Raw genomic sequence first — 16,372 nt, 5'->3', positions numbered from 1 at the left:
AAGGACAATTGATATCTTTTTTATCTGGATCCCTTCGGTCCAGGACTACGAAGAAGTTTGAGTTAATGTGAAAAGATGGATGACGAATAAACAACATAGTAGCGTGAGGGTCCGGCTTTGTATTCATCGTTACTTGCAAATTGTTACAAGAAATATATATGTTTATTTCGAATATCAGTCAAAATCTTTCATATGAATAAATTACAAAAAATTCTTCCTGTTTTGCGGTTTATTTCCGACGGAAAAACATCTAGTATTTCTGCTGCTTTTGTTAGAATTAAACCCTATCTTCAATGTTGCATCTAAGTAACCAGTATGCATCTTTTTAATCTATGAAATGCATTAAATTTAGGATTTATTTCATTTCAAGAACTATTTTGAATTTTCTCCATCGCCTCCTTGTTATCGAAACCCTAGAGTTCTTAGCATCACTGACGAGTCTTAGAAGGTCGAAATATTTGTATGGTGTCCTTAGAATCACAGCAAACAGCTATATAATATCTCTATTCATATCATCACTGACGTGTCCTAAAGGACGAAACAGCTGTATGATGTTCCTAGCATCATGGAAGATTCCTAAAGGACGAAACAGCTGTATGATGTTCCTGGCATCATGGACTCGTCTAAAGGACGAAACAGCTGTATGATGTTCCTAGCATTATGGACGAGTCCTAAATGACGAAATAGCTATATGATGTTCCTAGCATCACAGCAAACAGCTATATAATTTCTCTATTCCTATCATCACTGACGAGTCCTAGAAGGACGAAACAGCTGTATGATGCTCCTAGCATCATGGAAGATTCCTAAATGACGAAATAGCTATATGATGTTCCTAGCATCACTGACGAGTCCTTAAATGACGAAGCATCTGTATGATGTTCCTCGCATCATGGACTCGTCCTAAATGACGAAATAGCTGTATGACGCTGTTTAATTAATTTATGTATCTGCTGTATCTAATTGTATTGTAAGTTGTTAATATAGTGCGTGTCCTTTTCTGTTACAAATCCTTAGGACATGATATTGACGTTTTCACCTATCTATTTTACCTGGTGTTGATATCCTCCGATAAAGATATCATACGGTCAGCCATATGATGGTGGCTCTGCATCTTCTAAAAGCTGAATAACAATATATACTTATAAAATTGTTCGCAAAAACAGGCGTTAAAATGCTAAAACTATTATCTCTTTGTTATTACAAGGATATAGATATGTATTGTATGTTAGTCTTTCTGGCTAATCATAAAGTGGGATATTTACTGTTATCAGTTACGATATATATTTGTCCGTTATCTGAATAAATTTACATGGTGGACTATCATGCCAAAGTCTCCAAGTCACGATATTGGTTGTGTTAGACTCACGTTATTTGGCATACTATAAATCATGACCTGGTCTTGTCTGGTCTGCCTTGGTCTCAAATTTTGGCCTGGTCTGGGCTGTTCTGCCATGAACTGCTCGGGTCTCGGATTTTAGTATGGCCTGGTCTGGTCTCAAATTATGTCTGGCCTGGTCTTGTTTCTTTCTTCTTCGTTGAGAAGACACAATGACCATTATTCTATTGGTAACTTAAATTGGATACTTATACATCGATATTCACATATAAATATGACATCGTGTAAAAAAAAAAAAAAAAAAAAAATTGAGACCAAACCAATGCGAACCGACCAGACTATACCATACCAGACCAGACTAATTCGACCAGACCAGTCCAACATTTTGGTCCAGACCAATGCGATCAGATAAAAGTTAGAAACCAGATAACTGCGACCAGACCCGACAAGATAATAACCGAACAGACCAACATTTTAGACCAGGCTAATGAAACCCGACCCGACCCGACCCGACCCGCCGACCAGACCCGACCCGACCCGACCCGCCGACCAGACCCGACCCGACCAACATTTGGGACCAGGCCAATGAGGACCAGACAAAAATTGAAACCAGATCAATCAGACCAGATAATAACCGTACAGACCAGGCCATGTTTTATGATATGTCCCTGTATTTCCTCTCTTTTACTTCCCTTCCTGTCAGCCCATATTATTTCCTGTCGATGTGCCTAGTCAAGATATAAAATGCAGGTTATATTGTCGTAGCTGATAAAGATTTTATGGGTTATGATGTTTGCTCTATCCATGTTGCCGATTACAACCCTTCAAGCAGTATCTCAGCTACCCTGTCGTGGCATGCTCAAGCATGGCGATAACTAGATAAAGAAATCCTGCAATGTTCAGATAACAATTCTAATTATTGTTACCAGGGACATTTCGCTTAAGAAAAAGGAATGTTTAGGAAAAGAAGATTTATTTTTTCCCATTTCCTATTGTCGGTTGTGTCGTATGGAAATCAATACTTTGATCAGGAATTCATATGATATATATTCTCGAGAAAGCATCGTGGTATCATGAAGCCAAAATCACTGGCATCGTTACTATCGGTAAGTGAACTATTTATATACACACATATATATATATATATATATATATATATATATATATATATCTACAGTTTACAACTATATTATTTCGATGTATGTTCATGATTTCTGGTTTTGATGTTGCTTATACTATGTCGCCATTACAGCAGATAAGCTTAAATAGCAATGTTTGTATTAGATAGTAAAACTATCAAGTAACCATTAGCCGGCCACTATACTATGATATCATACACTGAATAGTATAAGATAAATGCACACAGTTAAAAGCATTTTCAGATAGTTGGGCGTACTACCATAACTTTGAAACATCTACACAAACTGACTCAACACCATATCTGGTTGCAATTACGCACAGGTGTACTGTTTTATACTAGTAATATGTCATAGTGGTATCAAGTTGCTATTAATAGGTATAGTTTTATATATATCAATATTTATATATAAATAATAGCTATTATATATATATGTATATACATGTTGAAGATGTTTATCAATAGAATTCTAAAAACTATGGTTGGCCTGATCTGGTAAATACTGATGATGTGGTTAATATGTTTCTATGAAGACGTTTAATTTCCAAAAATCCTAATTTTGTTGTTGAATACAAAGGTATTAGTATATTTAGCGATATTTGTGGAAACAACAAGCGACGCGCATGCGCGGATTTCCATCTATAGGTTAACAGATACAAAGCGTCATTCCAGAAAAATACCAATAAAAATGTTTTTTTCTTAATATAATCTCCGAAATGTATATCTGTGACCCATGACTTATAGGTTATTTTTCGTTATAAATATAAAAGTTATAAAAATGAATATTTTTTTAGATGAACTTTAGTTGAAACGTAGTCTTACCAAAAGATTTTCAAGGGATTACGTGACAATTTCATCTTGAAACCACACTTAATTGTGAACAAATATCAAAATATATAACTATGATTATGAAGTTCCCACCTGGCGCAATGATGTTGAATAAATACCATAATTCAACGACATACTTTCAACGTTGAAAAACGTCCTTGAAACCTTTGAACAAAATGTGGTACAACAGAAAAACCACATTTTGATCATTTGTTATTCTTATAAAAACGTTTAGCGTTTCACTATCATCTAAAACTAGATTTTCGGATATCCACAATCTGTGACAGCTATTGAAAAATGTTTATATCATCACATGTGTTTTATCATCATTTATTTTGAACGAACAAAATATTAGCAGATGTGTTCTCTGAAGATCAACAACTTCAAAAATCAGTTTTGCGATGTTTATCAGCATACTTAAAAGAAGCGGTAAAAAACCGCACTGAATGTATATGCAAGCAAGATTGAATAGTAATATAAACATATAAACAACTTTTAACAATACAAATGAGTAGGTTATACAATACAATGTGATATGAAATCAAAAATGTAATTATTTTAGAATGTAAACACCAAATATTTAATTATGAAATATATGATATAAATGCTGAAATATACAACACAAACAGAAAATTATACAATAGAAATAACACAAATAGAACAAAAATATTGAAATATAGAATACAAATACAAATGATATATAATACTATGTATGTATGTACACATATGATGTCGCTGTACATTGACTATTTACCATATATTCAGAAGAATGTTTAAATACATAAGCCCTGAATATTAATATACAGAATATGTAAGCCTTTGTACATGTTTAGTGCAGTAATTATTTAGGTAAAATGTTTACCAGTGTTTGAGCTTTACTTATGCTTTTTTGAATGTTGATATCAATGTTAGCAGAATTTTTCATGGCAAACGTTCCATTATTGTGTTTACATTTATATTGTATATTTTTATTCGTATTAGATAAGTCGACTAATCGATTACGAATAAAAATATACGACATCATATGTGTACATACACGTGTGACCTCTTCAGCAGCTAGCACGGATAAAGAAATCCCCTGGTCTTGAACTGGGGCTGTTCTTATCACGGTTATCAGTGAAGTAATAGTCAATGTGCTGTTGTGTAAGCATCTTAATATTAATAGCGGTCAAGTTGTTCCGAAAAAAAAACCCGACTTAATAACGAAACCAATATTAAAGATCAAAATCGATAAACCGAGGGCAAAAACAAACCAACAACATATGTTTACACGGAGAATGAAAAAAATAATGTGTTCCGGATGAAATTTGGAAATATTGACTAAATCATTTCACAATTTTGAATTACATGTAATTTTTTTTTGTTAAAAATATATAAAACGATGTTAAGGAATAAAATAAAGTATAACTACATCATATCAATGAGGAAATTTAAATCACGAGTTAGAAAAATGCAAACGTTATGCTTCGGCAGCATTTCAACGTTGGAAATATGAATGAACAGTAAGGAACGTTAAGACCAACTATCAAGTAAATTTCGACATTGAATAAATGCTTTGTACAACTGGGATTCAACTCTATTGGGATTACATCTTAAGTATAAAAGTAAAATGGCTAATGCATTTTAGTCGAAAATGATGCATGATAGCAGTTCTCAAGGCCACTCTGGTTTCATGTAAGCGCGCCTCTACATACACATGCATCAATTTAATCAACATAATTGATTATTATTTAGGACTAGGTGTTAATGTTCTATAATATGTTTATTACACATTCTCCCTGTTAAACAATTAAATATGATTAATTTTCAATGTAAATTAGTTAAAAGTTAACGTATCCACATATCGGTCATTACTAAACATTTTTTTGCGATTGAATGTTTTTCTTTTCTCAGTTGTGGGTGTTAATTTTATTCATATTAATAAAGAAAGCATCTTACTTTACATCTAATTCGGTCCTTGGTACAGTGCTTTATCAGAGACATTATGCCATGTTTATTAAGTTCATTGAAAAAATAAATCATGTACATTATGGCTTGTTACCTTTCTAGCACTAAAGTCTATTACCCATTTCTATTCCTTGTGGCTAATTTGCAATGTATATTACTTTATTTGTACTCTCTTTATTCCAAGACTCATATGCTGCTTTTTTTCCTATTATTGACATTTTGCTTTCACAATTTTCCTTTGCGATTCCGGAATAGTGTTTCCAATTTAGTTTAATGGATTATAATTGAATGATGCGACATATTGGACAAGTATAACTGAAAAATTAAAAATCAATTCCACTTGATTTTTATTATTATTATCATTTTACTTTTTAAAGCTACTTCTAATTCATAACTGCACATATTTGATAACAAAAAAGCACCTGAATGAATGGCATAATCTGTTAAACCCCTTTTTGATCTCATTTATGTGCAATACGAGTGTGAAATGCAGCAAATAGACTGATACTCGAACTTGGGACCTCAAATCTCTAGACGTTCTGAACCATACCTCTCGCCTTCACGCACGATGCCCTATGTCACCTCCGTAGGTAATCAGATCGGTGCCAATTGAAACAGGAGCGGGGAATGCAACGAACAAACCGGAGCTGGGACCCTGAAACTCTAAAGGGACGCTCTAATCATTTTAGCTACCTGGCCAGTGGCGTTCAGTACATTCCAGTTCCGTAACATAAAAAGGACATCACGGTTTTGTACATTACATCACGCTATGCTTTTGGTAGTGAAAAAGTTACTTCCGTGATCGCCGCTATGTAGAGGAGTGATTTTGAAAGTAAAATGACAGGAGTGTTTCTAGAATATACAATAACTGAAATCTGACATGTTTGTTAACAAATCTATTAAACACGGTGATCCAGTCATGTTTAATTGTTAAACGGTTTATTGATTTCTTATGAAGCAACCTTGAAATATTCACATTTTTGTCACATATTTATCAACATGTACATATTTTCGTTGCAGATGATTTTATCAAATAAATTGCGACGTAGACGTTACACAAGCCTGATCCTCGGCATTGCCATGACATTCATGTTGTACGCATCATTAGTTCAGGAAGAGGAAGGCCACGAAAAATTATCTGTGTCTGATATTTTTAGGTTTACCAATCAGGAAATGCGACCATCGAAAGGAATTATAATTCACCCAAAAAAGACATGTGAGAAAGCGTGTAAAAATAACATTGTTATTACAGTTGTGAGCAAAACTTCAAATACAGATCGACGACAAACTATACGACAGACATGGGGCCATACGGAAATGCAAAGGAAATACAACTTCTGTTTATTTTTCGTAGTAGGAACTGAAGAAAATGTTGATATAAGTAAAGAAGCAAATAGTGAAAATGGAGACATTGTACAAGTTAATGTTTCAGAAAACTATTATAGATTAACTGAAAAAGTTATTGAAACATTCAACTGGATTATAAATTTTTGTCAAGAACCACGTTACTTTTTCAAAATGGACGATGATGTGTATTTTGATCTTGAATTTCTCAACGAGTTTTACCAGGATGAATATTACCTCCCGGACGATATTCTTCTTGGTAGCTGTAAACAATCGACTGCTGTATCTAGAGTAAGGTCCAAATACCATACCTCATTCGAAGAATACCCTTTCGAATCATTTCCTCCGTATTGTGGGGGACCTGGCTACATGATGACAATGAATACTGCACGGAAAATATACCACGAGATGTTGGTTACAAAAACATTCAAATTAGAGGATGCATATTTAGGACTGGCTATTTATAAACTCGATATACCAGTTAAGAATGTTGATAATTTCATTTATGCTTTAGATGAAAATGATGGATACATGCAAAACTTCAATATCCATTGTTCCCGAATTTCACATGGTTTAACATATAAAAATATTCAACACTTGTGGGAAAAACGCAACAGAAGAGAAAACATCAGCGGGGATTGTTTATTTTGGGGGAAATTAAGATATACGTTGAGATATTTAAGTAGTTTTATAACTGACCAGGGAAATGATTTCAGAATATCAGAGTAATAAAGAGCGATTTTTACAGAGTACAAAAAATATTTAAAAACATTATTTCTAAATCATATATTTGTGTAGTTCTAGTGATTTCCTTCCTACGATTTATATATTTATGCATCTGTATCAACAACGCTGATAATTAGTATAACGCTCCATAAAGCATTATTTGTAGTTTGAAACAAAGTGTCATAATTATATAACATCACAATGTACAGTATCAAAGATTAAAAGCATTAAACAATATCAAATGATAAATGTCGGAGCCTTAAACATGTTTCACTTTGACCATCCCAATACAGGTTGACATTAGAGGTCCGAGAGCTGTCTTCTAGCCCATCTTTGCTTACCAAGAGAGGTCCGAAAGCTATCTTCTAGCCCACCTTTGCTTACCAAGAGAGGTCCGAGAGCTGTCTTCTAGCCCATCCTCGCTTACCAAGAGAGGTCCAAAAGCTATCGTCTATCCCATCATCGCTTACCAAGAGAGGTCCGAAGGCTATCGTCTAACCCATCTTTGCTTACCAAGAGAGGTCCGAGAGCTATCTTCTAGCCCAACTTCGCTTACCAAGAGAGATCCGAAAGCTATCTTCTAGCCCATCTTCGCTTACCAAGAGAGGTTCGAAAGCTATCTTCTAGCCCAACTTCGCTTACCAAGAGAGGTCCAAAAGCTATCTTTCTAGCCCATCTTCGCTTACAAAGGAAGGTCCGAAAGCTATCTTTTAGCCCACCTTCGCTTACCAAGAGAGATCCGAAAGCTATCTTCTAGCCCATCTTCGCTTACAAAGGGATGTCCGAAAGCTATCTTCTAGCCCACCTTCGCTTACCAAGAGATTTCAGAAAGTTATCTGCTAACCCATCTTCGCTTACAAAGAGTTGCGATTCAGTAAGGTATTGAACACCGTTGGCAGGCGAAGATGCTGTAAGTCCCGATTGTAATGACTCTAGGGACCTATCTCACCACATTCCATGTCATTACCAAAGTAGTTCCTCACTGCCACACTGTAATTGGCGAGGACTCTGTTCCAGGTCTCGTAGGGACTAAAAGTAATTTTGCTCACACATTTTTATGAAGAAATGAAGCAGAATACTTTCAATACAAAACATATTTGTTGATATGAGTTTACTTTTTCATCAATTAAACATTTAAATGAATACTCGACAGTGAAAACTAATAAGTAATCTATTTTTTTTCGGGAAGCATTGCTGAGTTTGACATACGAATTAATAGCTTGGTTTTGGTTTGGTGTATTTTATTAACGTCCTATTAACAGCCAGGGTCATTTAAGGACGTGCCAGATTTGGAGGTGGGAAAAGCCGGAGTACCCGGAGAAAACCCACCGGCCTACGGTCAGTACCTGGCAACTGCCCCACGTAGGTTTCGAATTCGCAACCCAGAGGTGGAGGGCTAGTGATAAAGTGTCGGGACACCTTAACTACTCGGCCACCGCGGCTCCTCAAATCCGAAAAAATAGCATACATTGCACTATCTACATAAATGATATTCAACGTGATGCAGTTTTAATTATTTATACTCTAAACATGCGTGATGCAAACCATAATATAATCTCAATCACCTTTTCAGGTAACGCATGTCAACACAGCAAATCACAGATGGTTTTATTCAGGAACAGAATACTTCTGTTTAAAAGGTTTACACTAAACAAAACGTATATCAAGTATAATACTCCTAGCATATCATTGAGTCTATTTTTCAAGGCTGACCTATCATGGGATGATGGCATGCCTACGTGTATCTCATCGCCTGGTCACAGTTTAAAATTGACTGACCTACTTTAGTGTAGAGTGACATATCGCACATAGGTGTGTTAAAGCGACACGCTCTTAAAGGGTCAAGTAACCTCTATCGAAAATTATCATTGGCTAGACGCTACTTCCAAATCAGTAGATAATTACGCATATCTTTTTTTTTAGAAAATCCTGCACACCATTTGTTTTTCGTCAGACAATAGGAAACCTCATATATCACAATTTAACTTTAATGTCTTATAAGGTTACTTTAAAAAATCTTTTTTGTTGTATATGCAAATGCTATATAGCATTAACTGTTCACTCGCAGAAAGGGATTTGATCATTAGGCCACCTGACACTGACAAAATTTTGTTTGTCATCTTTTTTCCATTACAGTATGAAGAGTTTACCATGAGACTGCTAATTGCGTTGTATACGTTATTAGGCAGACAACGTTATTGAACGTTAAGATAACGCTTGTTGTAAACATACTATCAGTAAAGTTCGGTCTGGAATTAACCTCCGATAACAGGAATACCTCGAAATATCGACATAATCCCTTGGAGTTCCATTAAAGCTGACAGTGCAAGTTAAAAAGCATCCAATTGAGATTAAAAAAAATACATGTACAGATTTCCAAAAATCGTTTCCGAGACATCCCCCAGTTATGGTAGTTATCGTTTCGAAGGACGGGCAGACATTATTTTTTTTGTAAATTTAAATTTAACGTATTCATTGTTTAAGGTTTTCTGACCCCTTATATAAAACGCGTCATTCAAATGTGGTTTTTCGTGACTTTTCATCTCAATCGAATATAAAAGCAAAACATTTTTTGCTAAGCCGGCTGAGCTGCTCTCATATACCATGACGGCCTAATGCTTTAGACCTTGAGAGCGTTACGCTACTGCAATGAAAATCAAAGACATTATTCCCAGTAACGTGTCCGGCTCAAATATCTTCATTATTATGAGTATTATTGTAGTACTATATCAACATAATATCTACGTTGGGTCTAAGATTGGCTCTGCCCCTATACTATACTGGGTATACACTCGGCAAAGATGTTCACGATGACCATAATTCAAACAGATCCCCACGATTTATTATATGTGTTTACCTGTTGTGATATGTTACCAAGCCAACATCATTATGTACAAGATCTACCACGATTTTCTTCACATTCACTCTAGTTACTTGTAACTTCCGATCCTTATGTTATGCTATAACGATCGGTCATGGCCTGCTTCGATCTCTTATGTTCATAAAGCTATTTTGAATGTAAATACTATTTCTATTTGCAATTGTGTGCAAAGATATCTGCAGGCCTTACCCTCTCATTCGCTCAAGATATGTAATATATGTATGTTATTCATTATTCCTGTTTTTTGTTAACAAGGTTACAATAAATTGTCATTAAAGACATTGGCATCGTTTCATACACGCTTGTTCCTCTACTCTCCGGAAACATTGCTATACGGCGGGTTTTGTACCTCACTTATCCCCAATCAATTTCATTGTTTTAAAGAGATCCATATTGTCCAATTCACAACCACAATTTACATTTCAGAGTCATAAAGAATAAGCTATTTTTTCGTATAAAAAGTCTAATCCAGTCAAACAAGTTGAATTCCCGATTGACGACATCTTTGTTAATAACAGAAATCTTATTAACTCTTTCAATTTTACATGAAGATATACGATGATGTGTTATCATTTTAACAACAAGAGGTTTCGGAGTGATCTAGCCGCCGATCGTTGAATGATATATATTGGTTTTATCAGCTTTCCTCTACTTTATCTTCTATCATATTTTCCTTTTGTTAATCTGATAATTTGATATAAGAAGAACTGTTTTAGAAATAGCAAAAACAATTTTTTAACTGCAGAAATCCAATTTGGCAGCCTGTCGGCCATTTCTACCCGAACAGATTATATATTGATAGGACAGAAGGGAAAATACATGTAAAGTTTGAGAAATATCCCTAAAGTATTTTTCAGGACATACCGATAATGAGTTTCAACTGTGAAAATCCATGAAGGCCGCCTGTCAGCCATTTCTTTCTCCGCCGAACTCAAAATTGAATAGGCCCAACTAGCAACATGGTGAAATCTACTTGTGAAATTTCGGAATTATCCCTCTTAGTACGTTACAATAACTAGCGATCGCAAGGATGGTTAACGGACAGACCACCGACGTAGGACGATTTGAACACATGATGGCGAACTAAACATATCATCGACTGTCGATTGGATATACCCTGTAGAACTTGAAATAAAGGACACTACAGACTCTTCAACATCAGACTCTCGGGTCGATCTTTACTTACAACGCAACCACCTGTAATGAGATATATTGTGAAATCTTGTAAAAGAATAGAAGCACATTACATTTACATTATTTACGATATTCAATTACACTTTGCATTACGAATATGCCTATTAATTCATCCACACTCACTTTCATTATAACATATAAACACAAAAGAAAGCACATACATGGACATTAGTCCATAAATGTCTATACTGGTGGGCAGATATCCTCCATGTGGTATCGGCAAAGTCACAACACAGCTCTCTCCACAACATACAGTCAGCAGCAAACCTTATTTAGATTTAGTGATGACAAAGAATAAGGTATTAAGTACTGACGGCGTTCCAGTAGGAACATATATATTTTCGACAATAAGGTCACAAATACCATCAGTAGGTATATTTTCGATAGGGAGGTCAGCACCTAAGGTGAATCCATTCTAAAGTGTCTTTAAAGGGTCAGCGAACCGTTAAATTAAACCCACCATCTCAATTGAATATATAGCAAAGTCAGTATGGGTATCTAGCAATATCAATTTCCCCTAAGGGTCGGCCTTGAGATTTTTTAAAACTTAAAGGCCACTCAGCGATATATTGCTTTGTGCTATCAAAGTTGGTTTCCTTGGCTATACATTTAACCCAAATTAGTCGATAATGCTCTTGCCTAATTAAATAATTACGTTATTTAATAACTGAACTAAGAACAGAGATTGTTCTAAAACAGTAAGTATACCACCGGTAATATTTATTATTTAAGCATTGTCTGAAAAAGTCATTTGTTTGCTATTAATGCTGGAGTCTTTGTTTACTCTGCGTTTCTCCTCTCTGGATGATGCGGATTGTAAAGCCTGGTCAGTTTGGAGAAGAACACTGGCATTTACACTCCAAACCACCAGGATGCACTCTTGTTGTTCTGGGTAAAAGTGAAGACGGGCATAGCCAGAAACAGTGTTCAACTCTTATGAACAGGTCAGTTTCAGTATATGAAAAATGTTTCCTTTCCTAATACAAGCATTAAACATACATATTGTTCCTTTGACGTGAACTTCTTAAAAGTTTAAACATTCTAAAACACAACACAGCGCTCTGCGAAGCATTGTTTTGGCAAGGAGGCGACTGTCATACTTGACGGTACTTATATATTCATTCCTAAGTTCTGATCATAAGCTCCATATAATCTTCTACTGTGGCCAGAAGAAGCGGAACTATTGGAAGTTCATGAGCATAGCTCTGCCTAATGGCTACATTCTTGACACTGTAAGAACTTTTCTTCGAAACGATAATGATGCGAATATTACTAAAGCCATCATATATAGTCCCTCTTGGCTGGAAAAAAAGATGGCAATGTCGTTGCTGATTATGGGTTAAGGAATTATTTCCATATTTGGAATCATGTGGTTTTACGTCTAAGATGCTGTCTTATCTAATAGCAGAGTCAACATGATTACCTTCAAGCTAACCTTGATAGATCCATGGTTGACAAAATGTATATAGACTCTTTTCGTGGTAACCTGTGATCAAAGAAAGGTTAACGATGGGTCCCAAATATAACTTACGTTCACTGTCCACGTGTCCGACACTGACTGAAAATGTCTAATAGACAGTAAGCAATATCAAGGCGAGTATCCCGTCTAACATGATTAAGCATGTCGATAATCAAAGTAAAAACCAATGTGGTCCGTGCTCATTTGCGTTGCTCGTGACATACAGTAAACAGGGGAAATGATATGTTCACTAGTCCGCCATTTTGAAATCAATTACTAATCAAGAATTTATATCCGCGATGAACCTTTTCAAATAGTACATCTACGGCTGTGAGAATCATGTGGCTACAGTCAACGGCTTCGCTACTATCGGTAAGTTCATATACATATCTATGTTGATTTGTGTGCGTTTATCTTATTCTGCTTTATAAGTATTGTGTTCTTCATCTTATTCATAAAGCAGTGTTTGCATATAATTTTGAAAACATTAAATGGTCAGTGGATAGTTTACCGCATTTGTTTAGACGTTGTCCGACACTTTAGTTACCAAACATAGGATTACTACATGAATAATTATACGCCGATAAAACACTGACTGTAGTCAGTGAGACGAAACTTGGCGATAGTCGAAATGTACAATTTGTAGGTTGTAAACCCGTAACTAAACTAAATACAGATAAATCCGTATCTATTTCTATATATGTCTCGGTTTCATATTATTCAACGCCCTAAGTTGAAAAGCTTCCAACTAAGGTTTCAAAGATATATGTAGTTCCAATAATCAGAACTCGTTTCGCAGATATCCGAATATAAGGAGGTGCCGACATTAAACATTGTGCTCTGCTTAGAGACGAATACTGAATCCTTCCCTATACATAAAGGCCCTTGAGATGCTATCCCAAAAATAACTTTTTTAATATACCCCCAAAGCAACACAGTTTACACTACTTCCATTCCCAAACACGAATTGCATATATGGGCATGGAAATTGAAAAGAAACAAAACTGAAAATGAGAGTTTATACCGCAAATGCTCCAAACATGCCTTTCAGTATTATATCCATATAAGTAATAATGCGTAGTAGACATTATTATTTCAAACGCGTACATGCACCCAAGTTATATATGCAATATCGATCAGGTCATACGGTGTAGAAGACTTATTACAGGTGTGTTTGCGCAGACGTTAAGTGTAAGAGTGCAAGCCTATGTGACCACGGACTACTCTCGCTTCTTTTATGCGACTGTCATTCGAAAGCTCATCATTGACACATTTTGTTGATTTGTCGGGGTTAACATTATCTAGGTGAGAGGGTGTCATCATGGAAAGGTCGATTAATCTGTGGTTGGATTCGTTCAAAATACGCACGGAAGCGAGACATTGTATTGATCATGGCGAACCAAAACTGACACCCTCCACCTCCCCCATTATTGTCGATAAAGAGTGGATAACGATAGCCATCAATGGATCATCAAAACAAATACAGTACGACAAAATGGTTAAATCGCTGTCTCTAGTCGTAGACATTTGAATGAAACGGTCACGACATATTACGTAGACCTCAGCCTCGACCTTCCCTTTACCTAATACAGTGTTAGGTCGGTGTCATTCAGTACGACAACAGAGAAAAAACCACAAATAAACACTTTCTTATTATTCTACGTATCTTAATTACGAATCTACATTATAGCCCTAGTACAATAATGTTTTTTTTTTTGTTCTCGTCGTGTTTATTTTTGTTTTTAACAGCTCAAGAAATTTTATTGCCACAGAACATTTAACAATTTGGACTGCTGCCAGGGTTGAGGCCCTGGATTCAGTATCCTGACAAATATGTCCTCATGCTTGATTGCATCTCGCACATTGATTTCGCATATACATACATACATACATACATACATACATACATACATACATACATACATACATACAATAATGTTAAAAAACCGTTTTGGAACAGTTGGCTCGTGTCTGTAAACTGATAAGAGATTTCGTCAAAAACACTCACAAACGTAAAATACACACATTGCTCGGCACTCAAGCTCGGTTTCCAAAATATTTAATGAAATGCACGGTGTCTTGAATAAATAAATAAACATTTAACGTCACAATCAACAATAAAAGCAAACCTTCGAAATTCAGGAAAGTTTCGCACATTTGCGTTAAGGTTGCATTTATAATTGAACAGTATAAAACATCATGTTTTTAGATAAATATATAATTTCGTAATTTCCCCGTCAATTCTGTTTGTTTTCAAAACCAAATTTCAACGTTCGGCGTCCAACGTCCTAATTGATAAGCTTTCTTCGGTCCTCGTATTCTCGCGTGGTCAAGTATTTTTTCGTACAAAAAACGTGATACACTTGTTCATCGTACTTAGAAACTGTAGAAACGTGCTGTAAAGTTTTCCATTTATTAACGTAAAGTTATTTAACGGTTTTAGAATCTGGCATTAATTGATGAAGTATCGATTTATTGACTACTTTGTTTGAAAAGTTGGACGTTGTTTGTCATTTTCGTCAGAGTGTACAGCACTTTTCGTTGTTCATATACAAATACCATCACACTATAATCTGTTTCATGATTATTGATTTTAGGTAATCGGGTGCTCTAGGACGATTTATACAGCAAGTGGTAATGTTCATACTTCGCTATTGGATCTCGTCAGTGTTTAAGGTATCAAAATCGGCATATAGGTGCTTAAAACGATGGTTGACAGACGAATGCAATGGATCGTTATTAATTCAAACATGTTTTTCATAGATGATTTCAAAAGATATATTTAGAAGTTTTCGGTTGTGTATACAAGTTTGTAGATTAAATACTGTGGTAAAACTACCGTCCTTATGGTTGCTATGACAGCCTATCCAAACTGCGATCACAAATGCACTTCATTCAAGTGAAAATGTCCGCCCAATGATTTAATGTCCAGAACATGAAATCAGAGAATTTCGTGTTATCAATCCATATTAGTTGGCACTTCTGTATCATCTATATTAATCGAAATTTTCACTCAAAATAAAATAAGAATTTTTTCAGAAATTCCAGATAATGACATAGATGTTAATTAATGTATAAAAACCCCATCACCGGCATATTGACGAAGCAATCATGCTGGATCATTTATTTCAACACCTATGATATTTCCAAATGTCTTCAGTTGTTTAGACAAAGTAGCAATCCCTATCAAAATAGAAACAAGGGAATCATGTCACCCTGTTTACATCCTCATTTCACTTCTCAATAAATAAAAAAAACAATATATGAATAAATAAATTAAATAAGAAAAATGAATAAATTAAAAAATAAATACGTCAGAAAACTAAATAAATGAATAAAGAATTATAAAATAAAGAAAACAAAAACAAAATGCGTTGTTGATTAGTCTACATTTTGCATTATCATGTAAAATATTACAAATATTATGGTTGATTTCATTCTTTTCGTTATAGAGAGTTTTATCAAACAACCTGTGACGTGGACGTAACGCAAGGATCGCGATTGGTGTTGTCCTGG

General features: G+C 35.1%; 2 protein-coding genes across 2 annotated transcripts in view; both read left to right on the top strand.

Moving 5' to 3' along the window:
* The first annotated feature begins 2,126 nt into the window (after window positions 1–2,126).
* LOC117342340 (beta-1,3-galactosyltransferase 5-like) lies at window positions 2,127–8,545 on the top strand. Its single transcript, XM_033904481.1, has 2 exons — window positions 2,127–2,445; window positions 6,273–8,545. Exons 1-2 carry the CDS (start codon window positions 2,413–2,415, stop codon window positions 7,323–7,325), a joined length of 1,086 nt encoding a protein of 361 aa, XP_033760372.1. The 5' UTR covers window positions 2,127–2,412; the 3' UTR covers window positions 7,326–8,545.
* Window positions 8,546–12,204: 3,659 nt separating this feature from the next.
* LOC117341838 overlaps window positions 12,205–16,372 on the top strand; it is a 57,442-nt gene continuing 53,274 nt past the window's right edge. The window contains exon 1 of the mRNA XM_033903699.1: window positions 12,205–12,341. Coding sequence (XP_033759590.1) covers window positions 12,205–12,341 — 137 coding nt within the window. The remainder of the gene's footprint in view (window positions 12,342–16,372) is intronic.

The sequence above is a fragment of the Pecten maximus genome, chromosome 14 (assembly GCF_902652985.1).
Source record: "Pecten maximus chromosome 14, xPecMax1.1, whole genome shotgun sequence".
In the NCBI taxonomy this organism is placed as follows: domain Eukaryota; kingdom Metazoa; phylum Mollusca; class Bivalvia; order Pectinida; family Pectinidae; genus Pecten; species Pecten maximus.
This window is presented reverse-complemented; position numbering and strand designations above follow the sequence as displayed.

Excerpts from the sequence above, each read along its gene's own strand:
- LOC117342340 (XM_033904481.1), top strand. The coding sequence starts at position 2,413 with ATGAAGCCAAAATCACTGGCATCGTTACTATCG. Across the intron at positions 2,446-6,272 it reads CACTGGCATCGTTACTATCG|ATGATTTTATCAAATAAATT; the intron begins GTAAGTGAACTA and ends TTTTCGTTGCAG.